Source organism: Sorghum bicolor, chromosome 4 (genome assembly GCF_000003195.3).
Source record: "Sorghum bicolor cultivar BTx623 chromosome 4, Sorghum_bicolor_NCBIv3, whole genome shotgun sequence".
NCBI classification, from domain to species: domain Eukaryota; kingdom Viridiplantae; phylum Streptophyta; class Magnoliopsida; order Poales; family Poaceae; genus Sorghum; species Sorghum bicolor.
The window spans coordinates 8,552,044-8,568,601 of NC_012873.2; the positions used below are offsets into that span (position 1 = coordinate 8,552,044).

The window sequence follows — 16,558 nt, forward strand, 5'->3', positions numbered from 1 at the left end:
AAATAGCCAAGTTCAAGTAAGTATCATTGGAACTTGGAAGGGAAAATTTAGGGCAAATCTCATTTGGTGCCTAAATGACATGCTAAAATTTGGTACTCCTTGCAAAAAATAGTTACCATTTGGTTTAAAATGAAGTCGTGGGCAACCTAATTATATGCATTGTACTCCTATCCCATAAAGAGTATCATTATGCCTTAAAAAAGAGTATCATTCTCACTTCTCAAGAAGTATATTTTTAAATTTGATCAAATATTTTTAAGAAAATATTAATACTTATGGTGCATAATTAGTACCATTAAATTAATAAATTGCTGAATATATTTTCTTAATAAACTTATTTAGAGATATAAGTGTTGCTAATATTTTCTATAATAGTTAAATTTTTGTGACAAGCACAAACCTCGTAAGATTCTTTTGGACGAAGAGAGTATGTGGTCAGCACAAATGGCAAAATTTGCAAAATCGTTGGATGTAGGAATAGGTGCTGGTGCTGCCTTGCTAGGTGGCACTAACCAGGCACAAACTCCTATGTTTATTGATTAGTGCCCCCTTCCAATCTATTTTCTAAGGTATAGTCTGGTATGATATCTTTTTTAAAATTCTATCTTTTTTTCAAAATGAATTAGGAGATAGTAAAGCCGTTATTTTTTTCTCTTTTTTAGCTTCAGTTTCTCCGCACACTATAGCGTGGAAGTTGGATAAAGCTATGTTAAACAATCCCTTAGGCTTTAGCAATAGTCATAAATTCGCTTGGTCGTGCCTCGGATTTGGTGATGCTAAATTTGATTAACTCCCTAGCATTATAAAAGCAAACATACTCTAGTTTCCAAAAAAAGGAAATTGGTTATAGTCTCAATCCCCTCAATTCCACAAAGAAATGGTTTATCAAGCAGCCCTAATGTCATGTTACCAAAATACTAGCCCTTGGTTATCCATTCCAACCAAAGACCAAGAGTAGTAGTTCCACACGCACGGAAATTCTCTCCCAATCGTCGTCGCAGCTCTTCCTTGTGACACCGCCTCAGTTCCTCTCCTCTCTCCTAACCGACGACCTTACCAGTGGTCAGAGAATTACGGACCCAACTCCTTTCTCTTTTGTAGTTTTAGGTTAGGTTAGCTGATCCTTATTCATTTAGGGTTTGATTTTTGGTGTCGTCGACGAGGTGGATGCGACGATGATGCTTTGGAATAAAGTCTTTTAGTCTCTCCCTGCCCCCAACGACGTCTGATATGGCGTCGACAAAGGGCTAGTGAGAGTTTGGTCGGTTAGATCTATGGATTCTCTTCAGTTTTGGCATTTGGCATGTTGACTTTCAATGTGGTAATCTCGACATCTTCTTTTGGTCTGTTCCTTAGCGAGGCTCAACATCTCGAACACTTTGCTCTGATGATGAAGGATTGTAAGTGTTCTTTGAAGGATTCTTCTAGCCGATGGTCTTTCAGTGGGTACTCAATCTCATTGTTAGCGATAAGTGGCTTTTGCGGTCTTCAAAGCCTTTGTTTAGCAAGGGTGTTTGTAGGTGTTCTTTTCCTTTGTTGTCTTTTTAGTACGACCTTTAAGTCTCGAGGTAATGGATGATCGAAGTAAGAAGACGAGCGATTTGATCTTTGATGTATTTTTTTAGAGGTTGTTTTGTGTCTTGTTGTTTATCTTTTATATTAGCTTATTTTTTCTTAAGATATATCAGATGTGAGTCACTCTTTCGAGTGTATTTATGTAATTGAAAAAGAAATAACAAAACCTATTTGGATTCATTCGCGAGAGAATACAATTGAGCTTTTTTAAGAGCTAGAACAAAAAGGCAAGCCTATCTCAAAAAAAAAAAAAAGAGAGGCAAGCCTACAATGGTTTAGGCGTTTAGCCCAATCAACTCATTCATTGGGCTGGCTTTCTTGAGTTGCGTTACTTGGCCCACACAAACTCTTCTCCAATAAATTACAACCCCAGCCAAGCTTTGGAGTGCGGTTCCCAACCATGGCGGCCTCCCCCACTTCCTCCCTCGCCCCGCCGGTGGTGCCTATGGAGCTCCACGCCGGCAACCGCGACCGCCTCGTTGCCGCGCTCCGCGGCCACCTCTCCGCCTCCGCCCGCCCGCTCCACGGCCTCGTCCTCCTCCAGGTCCGTGCCACTCCCACTCGGCGCTCCCCTTTTTACCTCTCTCTCTCCTCGGATTTACTGATCTGATTGATCGTCTGCGCCTACTTACTTTTGGAGTGTTTTCGATTCCTCGTTGTGTGAAGGGCGGGGAGGAGAAGACGCGGTACTGCACCGATCACCTCGAGCTCTTCAGGTACTCGTGCTGAACCCAAGTGTTTGTTCTGCCGGTATTTTTGGATTTCATGTTGAGACATAAATCGGGCAATGTTGCAGGCAGGAGAGCTACTTCGCTTATCTCTTTGGAGTGCGTGAACCAGGGTTCTACGGTGCAATTGTGAGCTCTCTTCCTTTTGTTTCACCCCATTATTCTAAATATACGTGATCCGGTTTCAGTCAATACAGCAGCAAACCAGGCTTTCAGCATTCATGAGCCTGATTTAACTATATGGCTGATAGTATATGAGAGTCATAGAATCACTTGCACATCTTGGCGTATATCTTGAGTCAGGTGATATTATTGCTGCTTATATTTGTTGATGGCTTAGTCACTACATGACAATTGGTCCTACTAACAATACTCATCGCAGGGTCATGTCATGTTGTTCAGTTGATGATTCCTTTTTCTGCTTGTCATGTACTGATTTTTCTTTTTATTGTTGTCAAAGGACATCGCCTCTGGACAGTCAATTTTGTTTGCTCCAAGATTGCCAGCTGACTATGCTGTTTGGATGGGTGAAATACAACCTTTGTCGTACTTCAGGGTACTTTCCTATTTTGAGTATTTGATTGTTTGTTAGTTATGCTACATTCTGAATTAGTGTAATATTTTCTTTCATGAATACGTGCAGGATACATACAAGGTCGATATGGTATTCTATGTTGATGAGATTGCACAGGTTGTGCAAGATCGTTTCGGGGACCATGGAAAGCCTCTTCTGTTTCTGCTACATGGGAGGAATACTGACTCTGGAAATTTCTCAAAGCCTGCTAGTTTTGAGGTGCACGATGTACTTTCTAAGTGTTAGAGAACATACATTCCATTTTTTTCATGCATTACTTGTATTTTTTTTCTTCAGATTTTATCAAAACAATATCTTAAAATGAGATACATATTGCGTTATCTGTTAGATATCTTTAATTATCAAAATAATTCATCTCTTCTACTTTATCTTATGATTTTGTGCATTTGATTTACAATGTTTTTATTCCATGCTAGGGGATTGAGAAGTTTGATACTGATTTAAGTACACTTCATCCAATTTTGACCGAATGCCGTGTGATTAAATCTGATCTGGAGCTTGCTCTCATCCAGTATGCTAATGATGTCAGTTCTGAAGCTCACATTGAGGTATAAAAATTTCTATCTACTCTTTTATTTCATATTTTCATCATCGTTGGTGTTTGGATTGCATCTAGGCAATGTTTCTAGGTTATTACACCTTTGGAATATTTACATTGAAAAGTGGAGAATATGGGAAAAACACCTAGAATAAATTTCTAGGTGCTAGGTCAATCAATCTTGCTCCAGCTAGAGCCAGGTGCTGCCTAGCTCTACTTTTTTTTTCCCAACAGAGGACTTTTTCGAAAAAGTTGGATTCGATGGTGTTTAGGGCTTGTTTTGGCCCAAGAGTTGCTATTCCTTTTCCTATCTCTTTGGGTTGTGAAGGTACAATAAGGGATCTTTTGGATCTATCATTCCCCCCTCCAATCCCCATGGGGAATGGGTGTATCCAAAGGAGCCCTAAAGATATTAATTTGGTTACTGAATAAGTATAACAACTATTAGTAATGTTCTGTTACAAGGTCTAAAATAAAGTAAAACATCTGGCCACCTTATGGCACCAGGTTTTAACTTTCCTCTGCACAGAAATTTCACGCAATCAAGGGAAGTACTATCTCACCATCCCACTAGGCTATACTTTGAGTATTATGATTACCAAACACGTTATAGAGTTACTGTTTTCTATAGATACATTAAATTGATCTGGTTTCCCTTTCGCTTTACCAGGTTATGAGACGAGCAAGGCCAGGCATGAAGGAATATCAGTTAGAAAGTATCTTCCTTCACCATGTTTATATGTATGGAGGTTGCCGACATTGCTCTTATACATGTATATGTGCTACTGGAGATAATAGGTGAGAATGCATGACATTGTCTGTAAAATGTGGCTTTACTTATGCTTAACTACTATTGAAATTGGGTGTGCATGGACCATCAAATCTTAGATCACTGTCTCTTATTGTTTCGCTTGCTATTTTTGTTTATAGCTCAGATAACAATTTCTTCACCCTGTTCAAGACCACAGATTTCTACTGATAGCATATAGCCTTTTTTCATAAAAAGTCATTTTAACATCAGAAATCAACTACAAAAATTTCAGTAAGTTCTCCTTTCTTTTTCTTTGGAGAATGTGATGTCTCTTTTTAGTGGTCACTTATTAAGTGGGGTATTTGTCATAATTTGCTGAATTATTCGAGGAAACATGTAAAGTTCTGTATGATATTACTTTCTGTAAGAAATGAACCATGTGACATTCGTCTGGATCTGCCTCAAGTCTGTTATCTTGGAAACTGGTACTTTGGCTTAGGATTAGAAGACTAATCTTTACACATGGAATTTTGTTACATTTGTGTTTGTTGGACTATCTAGTACATATAAGTGTTCTGCCCTTTGCAGTGCTGTTCTACATTATGGACACGCGGCAGCGCCAAATGACCGGGTAGGATGGTACTTGATCTTTGCATTTTCTTTTCATACTCAGAAAATGAAACTTAATCCTTCAAACACTCAAATACCTTGGATTTTGGAATTCTTATAATCCCAACATCTACTTGAGCTGGTGTTTGTTTGAAACCAAGCAATATAGTTTACTTGCTCTTAATTAGCTGTAATTTGTTAAGTACCATGGAGCAATTTTCTCTTCCCTATTTGATATCTATGCTCATAGACTCATTGGAGTAGTTGAGTACTTGAAACAATGATACGAGGAAAGTAACTTGGTTGACATTTTGCTTAATTGATACGCTATGTTTTGAATATACCAAGTGGTGTCTGATATGTTCTCACTAGTTAGTTTGTAGAAAATATATGTTCATTTTCAGTACTGAAGCATTTGACATGAACATATGCATGGCAATGGAAAGGTTAGGAAACCTTTGAATGTAGGTTTTGCAGCTTGGGAGGTATCAAGATCAAATGTATTAATGACACCATAATATTGGTTAGTAACGTGGTCCAATTTACATGCACTGGTGTCCCAAAAGAGCATGAGAAAGCTACTACAATGTCAGATCTTGAATTTACACCCAATTATTTTTAGGGAAATACAGTAGGTGGGGGACCCCCTACTGTGGTATTAATACATACATGTAAATAAAAAAAGCTTCTAGAAGTGCAACAGAACTTTTCAACAGGCTAATCAATCAAACAGAAAAGCTATGGCTAAGTGTCAACTTGATGCTGTGTAGGTTAGTAGGGTTACAAGATAAAATCCAACAAAGATATCTCAACAATTGAAGCTATTGGATGATATGCTCACGGTGTAACTGGTCAGCACAACACGCCAAAGAAGCGGTTGGCTGAGCCAGCCCGGGTTCGAGTCACGGCACCATCTTCTTAAGACGAAAATCAGGGGGACGTCTCTCCCCCTGGTCGATTTTTTATTGGATGATATGCTGTTCACCGCTCCTTTTATTTGTGTGACGGTGCATGTACTTTTCTTCTTTGAGGGAGCTCTAATTTGTATTCCCTCTTGGAGCTTAAGTTTTCACGTTTGCTCTTTAGTACATGCTGTCTGATTGTCTCAAATGATTTCAGACTTTGAATGATGGAGACATGGCACTAATGGATATGGGAGCTGAGTACCATTTCTATGGATCTGATATCACATGCTCATACCCTGTAAGTACTACAAAGATCAGACATCTAAATGTTCCAAATTTTAGTGTCTACTATTTGGACTTGTTTGTTCCTTTTTCCCCTGTTAAAAGAAACGACACCACTGCATTTTTTTCTATAAACTAATTTATGTGTCATCAGCTTCAGGATGTAGTTTTTATTATAAGATCAATGGTAGGGTATAGGGGCACCTACCATGTTTTTTTACATGGTCTTAGATCTTGAATTAAATGTACAGGAGAGAGGTCGTTTCAGTGAACGCCTGGAATGGCATCTATTATATGTTTATCTTAGTCTTTCTATCTGTTTAAATGTATCCATGTTATAAACCATTGTTTATAGTGTAGCTTCTTGAGACTACAGGACAGGTGTTTCTGTTTCCCCTTCTGTCCGAGTCTTACTAGTGTTTTGTTATCACATCACATAGAGCGCTTTTTCCCCTACTGTTGTCACATGGAGTATGGTTGCTCAATAACAAATTTCAGTAGCTGAGTAGCATCCTTTTTTTTTTGTATCTTTAGCACTCCTTTTCTCTACCTTTATATGTTTGTTTTTTCTGTTCTTTGTCATCAGATTATTGGTACTGAGCAAAATCAAGCTTATTATGTAATATACATTTAATAGTTTCAACTGGGTTCTACCAGGTTTATTTTCTTTTACTTTATAATCGTTTGCTGGAGGGTTATAATGCTGCTGGCATCCGTCAGAGGCACAGATCTTTCACTTTAATCCTTTGTTTGTGACATATTTTTGGAATCTAGATTGGAGCTTTCATTTACATAGCCCTTGATTTAAACCAACATGGTTTTGTTTATCATGTCTTACTACAACATTTGTTTAATAATTTCATCTAATGAATTTACATGCTTTCAGATAAATGGGAAATTCAACAGCAGTCAGATAATAATATACAATGTAAGTACCTATTGTAAAAATCCATTTTATTTAATACTGTTTGTTCTATGGTACTTAGAATCACATGTTACCAGCTTTCTTCTGTTTGAGCTTGTTCCACAGCCTTTCTTAATCTAAAGCAATTTACATTTTCTACAGGCTGTGCTTAAGGCTCATAATGCTGTTATATCACACATGCGGCCTGGAGTTAATTGGATGGATATGCACAAGTAAGAATGCATTATTGAAACATATTGGATGTGCAACTAAAACAAACCCCAAATTATTCCTGGAGAGTTATTTAATTTGCACGATGCATCTATTTAATGCATAGACTATTTACTTGTCATAGGCATACTTTAGATGCCCCTGAATCCAAGCAGCCTGACCTCACCAAGGAGAGCAGCTGCACCTGCACCACCGGCTGGTGCTCCTTGCCGCACACATTCCTGGGTCATGGCATTACTATTCGTAATTGGCCTGCCTTTTTGGATGCTTAATGTGACTGTTATCAGCTTAGATCTAATTTAAAGCATTTTCAGGACTTCGGCTTAATGTTTTGTTTCCCATGATGGGAAACCCTAATTTCATTACTAATCAGCAACACAACGATGTTTATCAGTTGAAGATACGACGCTGCAGAAACCGCATATGACACCCCAACGATATGGCAGACAAGTTAGACATCGCGAGTAGGCACACAATCCATGAAGCAAAAAGCAAATGGAATCTAGAAACTACTCCACACTAGAGTGACTTAAGAGGTTATATGCCCCATCAGCCAACGCTCACAGCACACGCAGGCGGTAATGACTAACAGTATTAACAGTCACCAACTGTAGAAGCTACTAAGTTGACAATGTTCTGCTCATCCAGCCTCTCCCATCCACACGGATCTGCTGGTGAAAGTTCAGTGCCACCATCTTAAGCACCTCCACGCCTTGTTCCATTGTTGAGCGTACTCCAGCTTCTAAAGTAGCTTATTTACCCAGATCACATTGACTTTAAGGACGAAAGCATAAATGGGATGGTGGTAGGTGTGGTTCACCCAGCTTGTAGAGTGGATCTGAGCCGTTTGGACTCTGGGGCGTTACAAAAATAAAGGCCATTTTTTTGCGAAACATGTTTTAGTAGAGTTTTTAGGAAAAATGAATTTAAGGTTTGTTACTCGGCTAACCATGTACTCTCTCTATTCCAAATTATAAGTTGTTTTGACTTTTTTGGTTCATCCATTTTGCTATGTATCTAGATATAATAATATATCTAAATACATAGCAAAATGCATGACAAAAAAGTGACTTATAATTTGGAACGGAGGAAGTATTTATATAATTCTCTGTTTGGATATAACCCTTGAACTTATGTCTGTCTGTGTCTCCTCTTTTCACAATTTTCCAGTGATGAGCAATGGTAACTCAACACAAAACTGAATGAAGGCAGCACATGACCTTCTGTCATACGATCTTGATTCAGCCAGCAGCATGTGTGTGTGAGCACAACGTTTCAACACTGGATTTGTTAAAAACGAGTCGCAGTCGATTTTGATAAAACACAGTTTTCTAGTTTTACGGAGAATCAGATTTTTGTATACCCATTTCTGTTGTGCTAGAAACGGAGATCTAGTGGTAGTTAGGCAAAAACGAGTTTTAAGGATGTTGATTTTCGCAAAACAGACTATATCCAAACAACCCTTTAATGTATTAGCTTATTTACCCAGATTGCATTGTTTTCTTCTATATGCTTCAAGCATAGTCCATCTCTCTCTCTTGCAGATTAGCAGAACGGGCAATACTTGAATCTCTTAGGAAGGAACAAATTGTCCAAGGGTGCGTCACTTTTCACTGTGACTACCAAAACTTCAACCCATGGAGCTATTTTTCTGACTATTGTTCCACTTGAAAACCATTTTCTACAGGGATGTTGATGATATGATGGTTCAAAGGTTAGGGGCTGTTTTCATGCCTCATGGTCTTGGCCACTTACTTGGGATTGACACCCATGATCCAGGAGGCTACCCTGAGGTCTATACACTCTTCATAGACTATTACAGTGTTTCCAGTATACATTTGTTTGCTGCTTTCAACTGAGAGTAGCACTTGTTCCTAATTTAGGGATTGGAGAGGCCCAAGGATCCAGGATTGAGCTCCTTGCGGACCACAAGAGAACTGAAAGAAGGAATGGTTAGTTTACTTGTGCCATAAATTTAACATCTAGCAGTAAAGAGGAATAGCAGAATGCTGCTACATTTATATGCCTTGTCATGAATTCATGATTGAGAATGAGATGTGATACCGCTGTCTGATTGCTTCCCAGACAATCCCCCTCCCCGGCGACCCAATTATTCCTTGTTCTGCTCTGCTCTGCTCTTTGTACATCATGTACATCCTATCATCTCCTGGCTGTATGATTCATGAATTTCTCATGTTCAATTCTTGATAAACAATCATGAGGTCACAGGTATCCATTGTGCTTGCGCTGTCTCGTGTTCGTGAAATAGCAGCCCAATAGAAAGTTTGGAATGATAATGTTAAAATGTAACTAGGTAAAAGCACTTCCCTATATGCATGCAAATATCTGACAAATGGCATCATTTGGTATACTTACCTTCATTGAAGGGAAAAAAAAGTTGTACTGTTGGAGCTGTTGCTTCTGCTCAAGAAAATAGTCTTTCTGCTGCAGCTGTTTCCTCAAGAAAATAGTCTTTCTACTGCAGCTTGTGCTGTTGCTGCTACAATACTTTTGTGAGGGAGAATTGCAGCTGCAGCTGCAGGAGCAGCCACAGCAACCAGTGCCGAACATGCTCAGTATCTTCTTCTTAGTGCACTAATATAAAATATTTGATCTTCTGTGATCTGGATCAGGTTATCACAGTGGAGCCAGGCTGCTATTTCATTGATGCTTTGCTGAATAAAACAAGGGATGATCCAATTTCCTCAAAGTTCTTCAACTGGCAAGAGGTTGAAAAGTATAGAAACTTTGGTGGCGTTCGCATTGAAAGTGATGTGGTATGTCCTGGTTACCCCTTTTGATATTACGTGGTTATTCCACAATGTCTTTTTGCAGTAAATCAAATATTGTTTACCTGGAACACCTTGAATATAGGAAACGTAAAACTGATATAATGTGTGTTCACATATTGGTAAGCCTTTTCTGGCAAGCAACCTTGCATTGTTTTTGTGCTATGGCATGGATTACAGGTAAAATCAAAAGGTACTTCTATTAGTTGAGCAGTAAAAAGATACATTTGGCTATTACCACCAGTTCCATTTATTTAGTTCTCTTATAGTTACTCCAAGTAGTTTGCATCAGGGTTATGGATCTGACCAATGATCATACTTAGACAATTGTTTCCAGGGATCTTGTATCTCATATTATGGTAATGGGTTGAAGAGCAGCATGATATTCTATTGCAATTTTCATTTTTGTTTACTTAAGTTTCTGCTCACTTCAATTCTGCATTATATATAGTGTTCATCCTAACAATGGACTTCCCTTTTTTTTGTAGTATGTGACAGCTCAAGGATGCCGGAACCTCACAAACTGCCCTCGAGAGACCTGGGAGATCGAGGCTGTAATGGCTGGCGCAGCATGGCCTCTGCCGGCTTCAAGTTCCATGGCGGCGGCAGCAGCAGAGAATAGAAATGGCATATCCAAAGCATTGTAACTTTCTCCATGCTGAATCCATATCCTAAGTTGAACCAAATTCGATCTAGATTCTTATATTCAATAAATAGTGAGGCCGAGGCACAAAACTGTTGGATTGATGACCAATAACCATTAAGGCTGGAAAACATTCCGTACGCTCAGTTAATTTGTAATCTTTCGGTTTTGTGGTTGAGATCGTTGAGAAACGTTTAGCTATTCAAATGCCTTGTTTTTTTTTTCTTTCAGAGTTTCAAATGCCTTGGAATTAGCTCATCCTGGACCTGAAGAAGTTTGGACAAAAAATGTTTCTGTTTCACTAAGAAACCTAATAGCAATCCAACTGACTAAGAGCTCAGCTGTGTGGATGTGCCGATAGACAAGATGAAAAATCACAGTAAAAATCTTAGTAAGAATAGTTCAAAGACGACTTGAAAATTGAAAGACTTTACTTAAAAGGCATCTAGGCTCCCAATTTAGTTAGATGACTAAGGCTGTGCCGGTGTGTCATACACGAGTAAAGTTTAGTGTCACGCACGGAAATCCATAAAATATGTGCTATCATTTGCTCCTCCAGATAGTGCCGAAGTTATACAACATGAATACCATAACATGATTTTCCACCATTACACATCGTCTATATATATGAATAGAATCACAAAAAAAACAGCAAAAGAGTGAAGTGAAGAGAAGCGGCGGCGGACATCATCATCCCTATGCTTCTTGAGCATATGACTACACCCGTCACTACTCACTCGTCCCAACCATCATTCTCAAAGCCATACTTGGGCTTGATCTCCTGAAGTTATTTAGTATGATTTGTACCGGCCAACACTCTAGCCTCCATCTTAAGATAACTACACACCTAGCTTTTTGAGGAGTAAAATTATTTAAAGTTCGATTAGATTTATAGAAAATATTATTAATATTTGTATGTCCTAATATATGCTTACTAAAAAATCCACTAGTCTAATGATACTTATTTATCACATGTAGATCCGCTAGGAGATCAGGTGCTTCGCTTGTGCCTTGATGTGTGTCTATTTGTAATAAAATATATTTGTTTTTATTTAATAACATTGTTCTATTACTCATTTATGATGATGTCGTTTTATGTGTGAAAATTGACTTTGGCATACATCTGATTTATGTTCTTAAAACCGGACGTGGTATCATATATATAAGTGCATTTATATATATATATTTAATTAAACTTAAAAAGTTTGACTAATTAAGAAACGAGGTATACAATTATTTTGAAATAGAGGGAGTACTATAATATTATTGATGACATGTGGGCCTCATCTCGTACTACTATACAGTGGTTGCTTCCAACTCCTCTACAGTATCTGCCACCAAAATTGGGAAAGCAATCTTATTTACTTCAAGTGGTTGTTAGTGTCACATGGGATTTTATGAAGAAGGTGTGGAGCACCACAAATTACGATTAGACGAAACCATAATTTGGCCACAGTTCCTTTTGACCCATAAAATCTGCACAAGTGCACCGAGGCAAAAAACCAAATGAAGATGGCCCCTCTTGCAAACAAACAGAACCCCCAAATATTCCAACCTTATTGAATTCAACTAAAGAAGCTAGTTGCACTTTGAATTTCTCCAAGTGGTCAACATTTTGGCCCTGCCAGCTGACATTTCGTATAGTTTATGGTTCCTTGAGAGTATATATTCTGCAGTTGCCTGCAGCAAGCAAATCAAAGTTGAAGTTGAAGCATGGATGTTGAACTGCAAAAGCTTGAATTGCTGTTCAGAACAGTTCCTTGTCCTTTATTTTTCGTTTTTTGGGGGGTCCAAGTTCCTTGTCCTTTCTGCAACTCCAGAAACATGTGGTCTTCCCTGAAAGCAGCCAGGGCTGCCGCAGATTGGTTGCTTGTATTGTAGTGTAGGATTGTAGGCTCTCTTGATCTCTTCTGTTATGGTTGTTGCCAGGTTTGGTGAGGTGAACCCATTTTCATGTATATTCTAATCTTGTCCTTTTCGTAGGACCCTCATAAAGAACTGTTGGAAGATCATCTTGAATCCTGCAAACACCATTGTGTATGTAGGATTCTTATTTTGCAAATTGAAAGTTCAATGTGGGACAAGATCTTTAAGTTAGTTATAATTTGCCCCGCCCAATTTACAACTTTGCTCTGTTTTCATATATTTTGTTCAGGAGAAAAAAGAGCAGTAAAAAAAAGTAAAAAACATACGTAGCCTCGCTCGTAGTAAACTGTTGCATGTGTGCATCAACATCAAGCTAAAGAAAGGTACAGCATCAGCACAGGACAAAAATGATTCGGAATTAGCTTTTCTTTCTCCAGCTGTGTTTTTGGCTCCTAGTGAACAACTTCCTAATTCTTTGCCTCCTTGGTTGATTTCTTCTGCAACGAACCAATCTTTTTCCACCAAATTGGCCAAACACCATGCATGCTCCCAACCCTCCAAATTAAAATGGACCCCTTATCTTAGGAGAACTCATCTCATCTTCCATCTCGTCGTCGACGGCTTGACCACAACAACTTGTTGTATATATGCACATGTGTAGGTATGCAGTTTTGCAGTAAACTGAGAGTTGAAGTTGTTCACTGAATAAGTGTTAGGCATTGTTTAAATTTAAAAAGTTTTTGTATTTTGACACTGTAGCACTTTTGTTTTTATTTAATAAACATTATCCAATCATGGAGTAACTAGGCTTAAAAGATTCGTCTCGCGATTTACAAACAAACTATACAATTAGTTTTTATTTTTATCTATATTTAATGCTCCATGCATGTGCCGCAAGATTCGATGTGATGGAGAATCTTGAAAAGTTTTTGGTTTTTGGGGTGAACTAAACAAGACCTTACTAGGGCACGCCGCTTGATGTATTCTAATGACAAGTCCATTTCTCGCCGCAAATCGCGGTTTCTAAATCCTTTTGTTGTTGAGAGCAATTTTACATCTTGTCTGATCTTTTTTTTTCATGTGTTGACAAGCTAGTGAAATGGACATCAACTATGAGGATTGATTTTTCTCCCTATTTTAATATGTTTGTCCAAATCATATTGCTTTCGCGTCAGTTATTAGGCAATGAATAAAAGAAGTAGGAATTTTGCAGGGAAATATGGTGATGCTTGCTAAAATTCAGTTTGTTGTACTAGAATAATAAAATTGCACTTTGCTAGTCTCCTTGCTCCATGTGGGGGATTGTGACATGAGAAGTGGATGTTTTAACTTGCAGTAGGTAATGACATATTGATATTGGTGATAGTAGCTTAATTAACACCCTCGTTTACGACGTGTGTAATGGCCAGCTGGCTTGCATTTCTAATTTTGAAAATAATGTAGTACTCCTAGATTTTATTTGAAGTTCATCATCTCCACGTGTTCAATCTTCATCAAAACTTATAAAGTAGAGAATAATGTTTAGATCACGCTTGGAAAGCTAGCTGTTTAATTCGATCTGATTTCCATAACTTCCAAATAAAAAATAGCTACCTGCTTTTGCAAGGAAACTACACAGGGGCTCCTTACCCCTCCTGATTTTTCAAAAAAAACTACATACAAAAAAGAAAAAAAAGTTATTAGTATCTTTTTAGAAAAAAGTTGCTATATAAACCATTGTCATTTTCACATAGGCTGGCAACCCGGAAGTTCCTATCACCTTACAGTGCAAGCAAAATTGAGTAGAACCTCGCCGACTGCTCATCAATATTTGCTCAGCTTGACTAGCTAATTAATATATATCCTGATATATTTTTTTGCAAAAATATCCTAATATAAATTTGAAGATTTTTAGATAATAATACCCGAATGCCTTATCAAATGGACCAAACTTGAGCAGAAGTCCACCAAGTAGAGATCACATGAAATGCAGTTAACTACTTAATTATTTGCAAATATGGAATACAATTTCCCCATCTAGCTAGGTAGCCACTGTAAATCAGCCAACTAACAAGGCCAGCCACTTGTCTTAATTAATTTTCCCATTGGTCTAACTAATTTCTCCACTACATTTGCTACATGCCTAGAGCCTGATACTACAGTAGTACACAAGAACACAACAACAGCATGCATGAAAGCAACATTTGGTTTCCCCCTCTCTCTGCCTGCTTCCTTTTGTTTCCCCTTTTCCTAAAAGAAAGTGTGACAGTAACAACTAACGAAAGAGATTGCCTCACCTAAAAGAAGAAAAAAGCAGCATGAGAGAAACAAAGGAGTAATTAAAAGAAAAAAAATGGAGTCCTTGATACTGATAGAGACTAAAGTATATAAAAAAAATAAAGAGAGGGTGCCCTCGCTCGATCTCCTCTCCTGTGCCACCCATCCCCAGCTACCTCATCTTCTCTTGGTACACCGTACGTACCCCCAATGATTTGCATGCTCATGGGTTTTATCCAAAAGCAAAAGGAAACCATGCATGCATGGGTCACTTGGCTACAAAGAAGAGTTGATGCTGAATGGATGGGGAGGAGAGAACTACGTGGAAAGAACAAAGTAGTAGTATACATTTACGACTCACGTAGACATAAAACATGCATGGGTAGGATTGAATCGAAGTGTGTCAGTTTTTTTTCACAAACCTGTCTTAACACGTGTTTTATTAAAAAGAAGAAAATTACATGACACAACTAAAAAAAGCTCTCGTGAAACCACCACGCCAGTGCTAAACGACTCGAAAGAAACTAAAGCAGCAAAGCAATAAATAAAGGAGCAACGACAAAGAGATCATCACCCGTAAAACCCTAATGAGCTTGTAAGAGGAAAGATCATTTATATAATGGTTTCCTACCGAGGAGAAGATGAGACAAATAAAGCATCGATTCAACAACTTAACATCGGCGGCAGACAATCCATATGGGAGAAGACCAAAAAAGTGACCTTAATGGCAAAGTATTTGCAAGATAAAAGGGCTAATTCTCTCTCGACAACAATAACATTGATGACAAAGCTAGCGGCCGCCAAAGAATCCAACAGCGGTCAAGCATCCGCCGAGGATGGATGGTAACGGCAAAGCATATGCAATGAAAGCCACTGCCAGGTCAAGATCTTGTTTAGTTTCAAAATTTTTTGCAAAATATAAATAGTAGTACTTTCGTTTGTATTTGATAAATATTATCCGATCATAAGCTAATTAGGCTCAAAAGATTAATCTCGCAAATTAAAGGTAAACTATGTAATTAGTTATTTTTTTTATCTATATTTAGTGCTCCATGCATGTGCCGCAAGATTCGATGGGATAGAGAATCTGAAAAATTTTGCAAAATATTTTGAGAACTAAACAAGGCCCAAGTGTATAATATATCCGGGTCAATAAAGTGGACTTAGCCGTGCTGTAAAAAGAAAAACTTTGAGATGCAATGCATGGATCCTCATCATCAGAGCTAGCTCTCTCGCGTTGGCGGCGGCAATGATCTGAGTCGATGACAAATCACATTTTACAAGCAGACAGCACTGTCGTCTCGTCATCTAGCTTCTTCTGTTGTAAGTACACGAATCATCACTACGGGAAGGGTGACTTCCCCTAGTGTCAAATGCACTCGGGGAAGGCCCAATTGCACTCGGGGAAGCCTTCTCCGAGTGCAACACTCAGGGAAGAGTGTTCGGGATATCTCTTTACGGAAAAGACGTCTTCCCCGAGAGCCAAAAATCGTGCACTCGAGGAAGGCTTTCCCGAGAGCCGTTCTGACACTCGGGTAACAGTTGACGTCGTTGGAGAGCAGTCGACGCCGTTTCCTTCTCTTTTTTTTTTTAAAAAAAATCTTCTCCGAGTGCAACACTCGGGGAAGACACCCTCTTCTCCGAGAGCTGCAGCCCAGACACTCGGGGAAGACACCCTCTTCCCCGAGCGCCGCAGCCTAAACACTTGGGGAAGAAACCCTCTTCCCCGAGCGCTGCAGCCCAAGCACTCGGGGAAGAAACTCTCTTCCCCGAGTGCCACAACCCATGCACTCAGGGAAGCCACTCTGGAAATCTCTTTTTTTATTTTTTATTTTCCATGTAAACAACAAAGCATATATATATCACAAACCACAAATCAACAGTAA

At 38.7% G+C, this 16,558-nt stretch overlaps 1 protein-coding gene across 1 annotated transcript; it reads left to right on the forward strand.

The window, feature by feature from the left end:
* Positions 1,952-10,757, forward strand: LOC8073785 (xaa-Pro dipeptidase). The gene is made up of 16 exons (XM_002451757.2): positions 1,952-2,119; positions 2,242-2,291; positions 2,372-2,432; positions 2,764-2,859; positions 2,947-3,096; positions 3,315-3,446; positions 4,107-4,234; positions 4,776-4,818; positions 5,916-5,999; positions 6,870-6,911; positions 7,050-7,120; positions 8,663-8,716; positions 8,806-8,911; positions 9,002-9,070; positions 9,752-9,895; positions 10,396-10,757. The coding sequence occupies exons 1-16, from the start codon at positions 1,976-1,978 to the stop codon at positions 10,552-10,554; spliced, it is 1,533 nt and encodes a 510-aa protein (XP_002451802.1). The 5' UTR covers positions 1,952-1,975; the 3' UTR covers positions 10,555-10,757.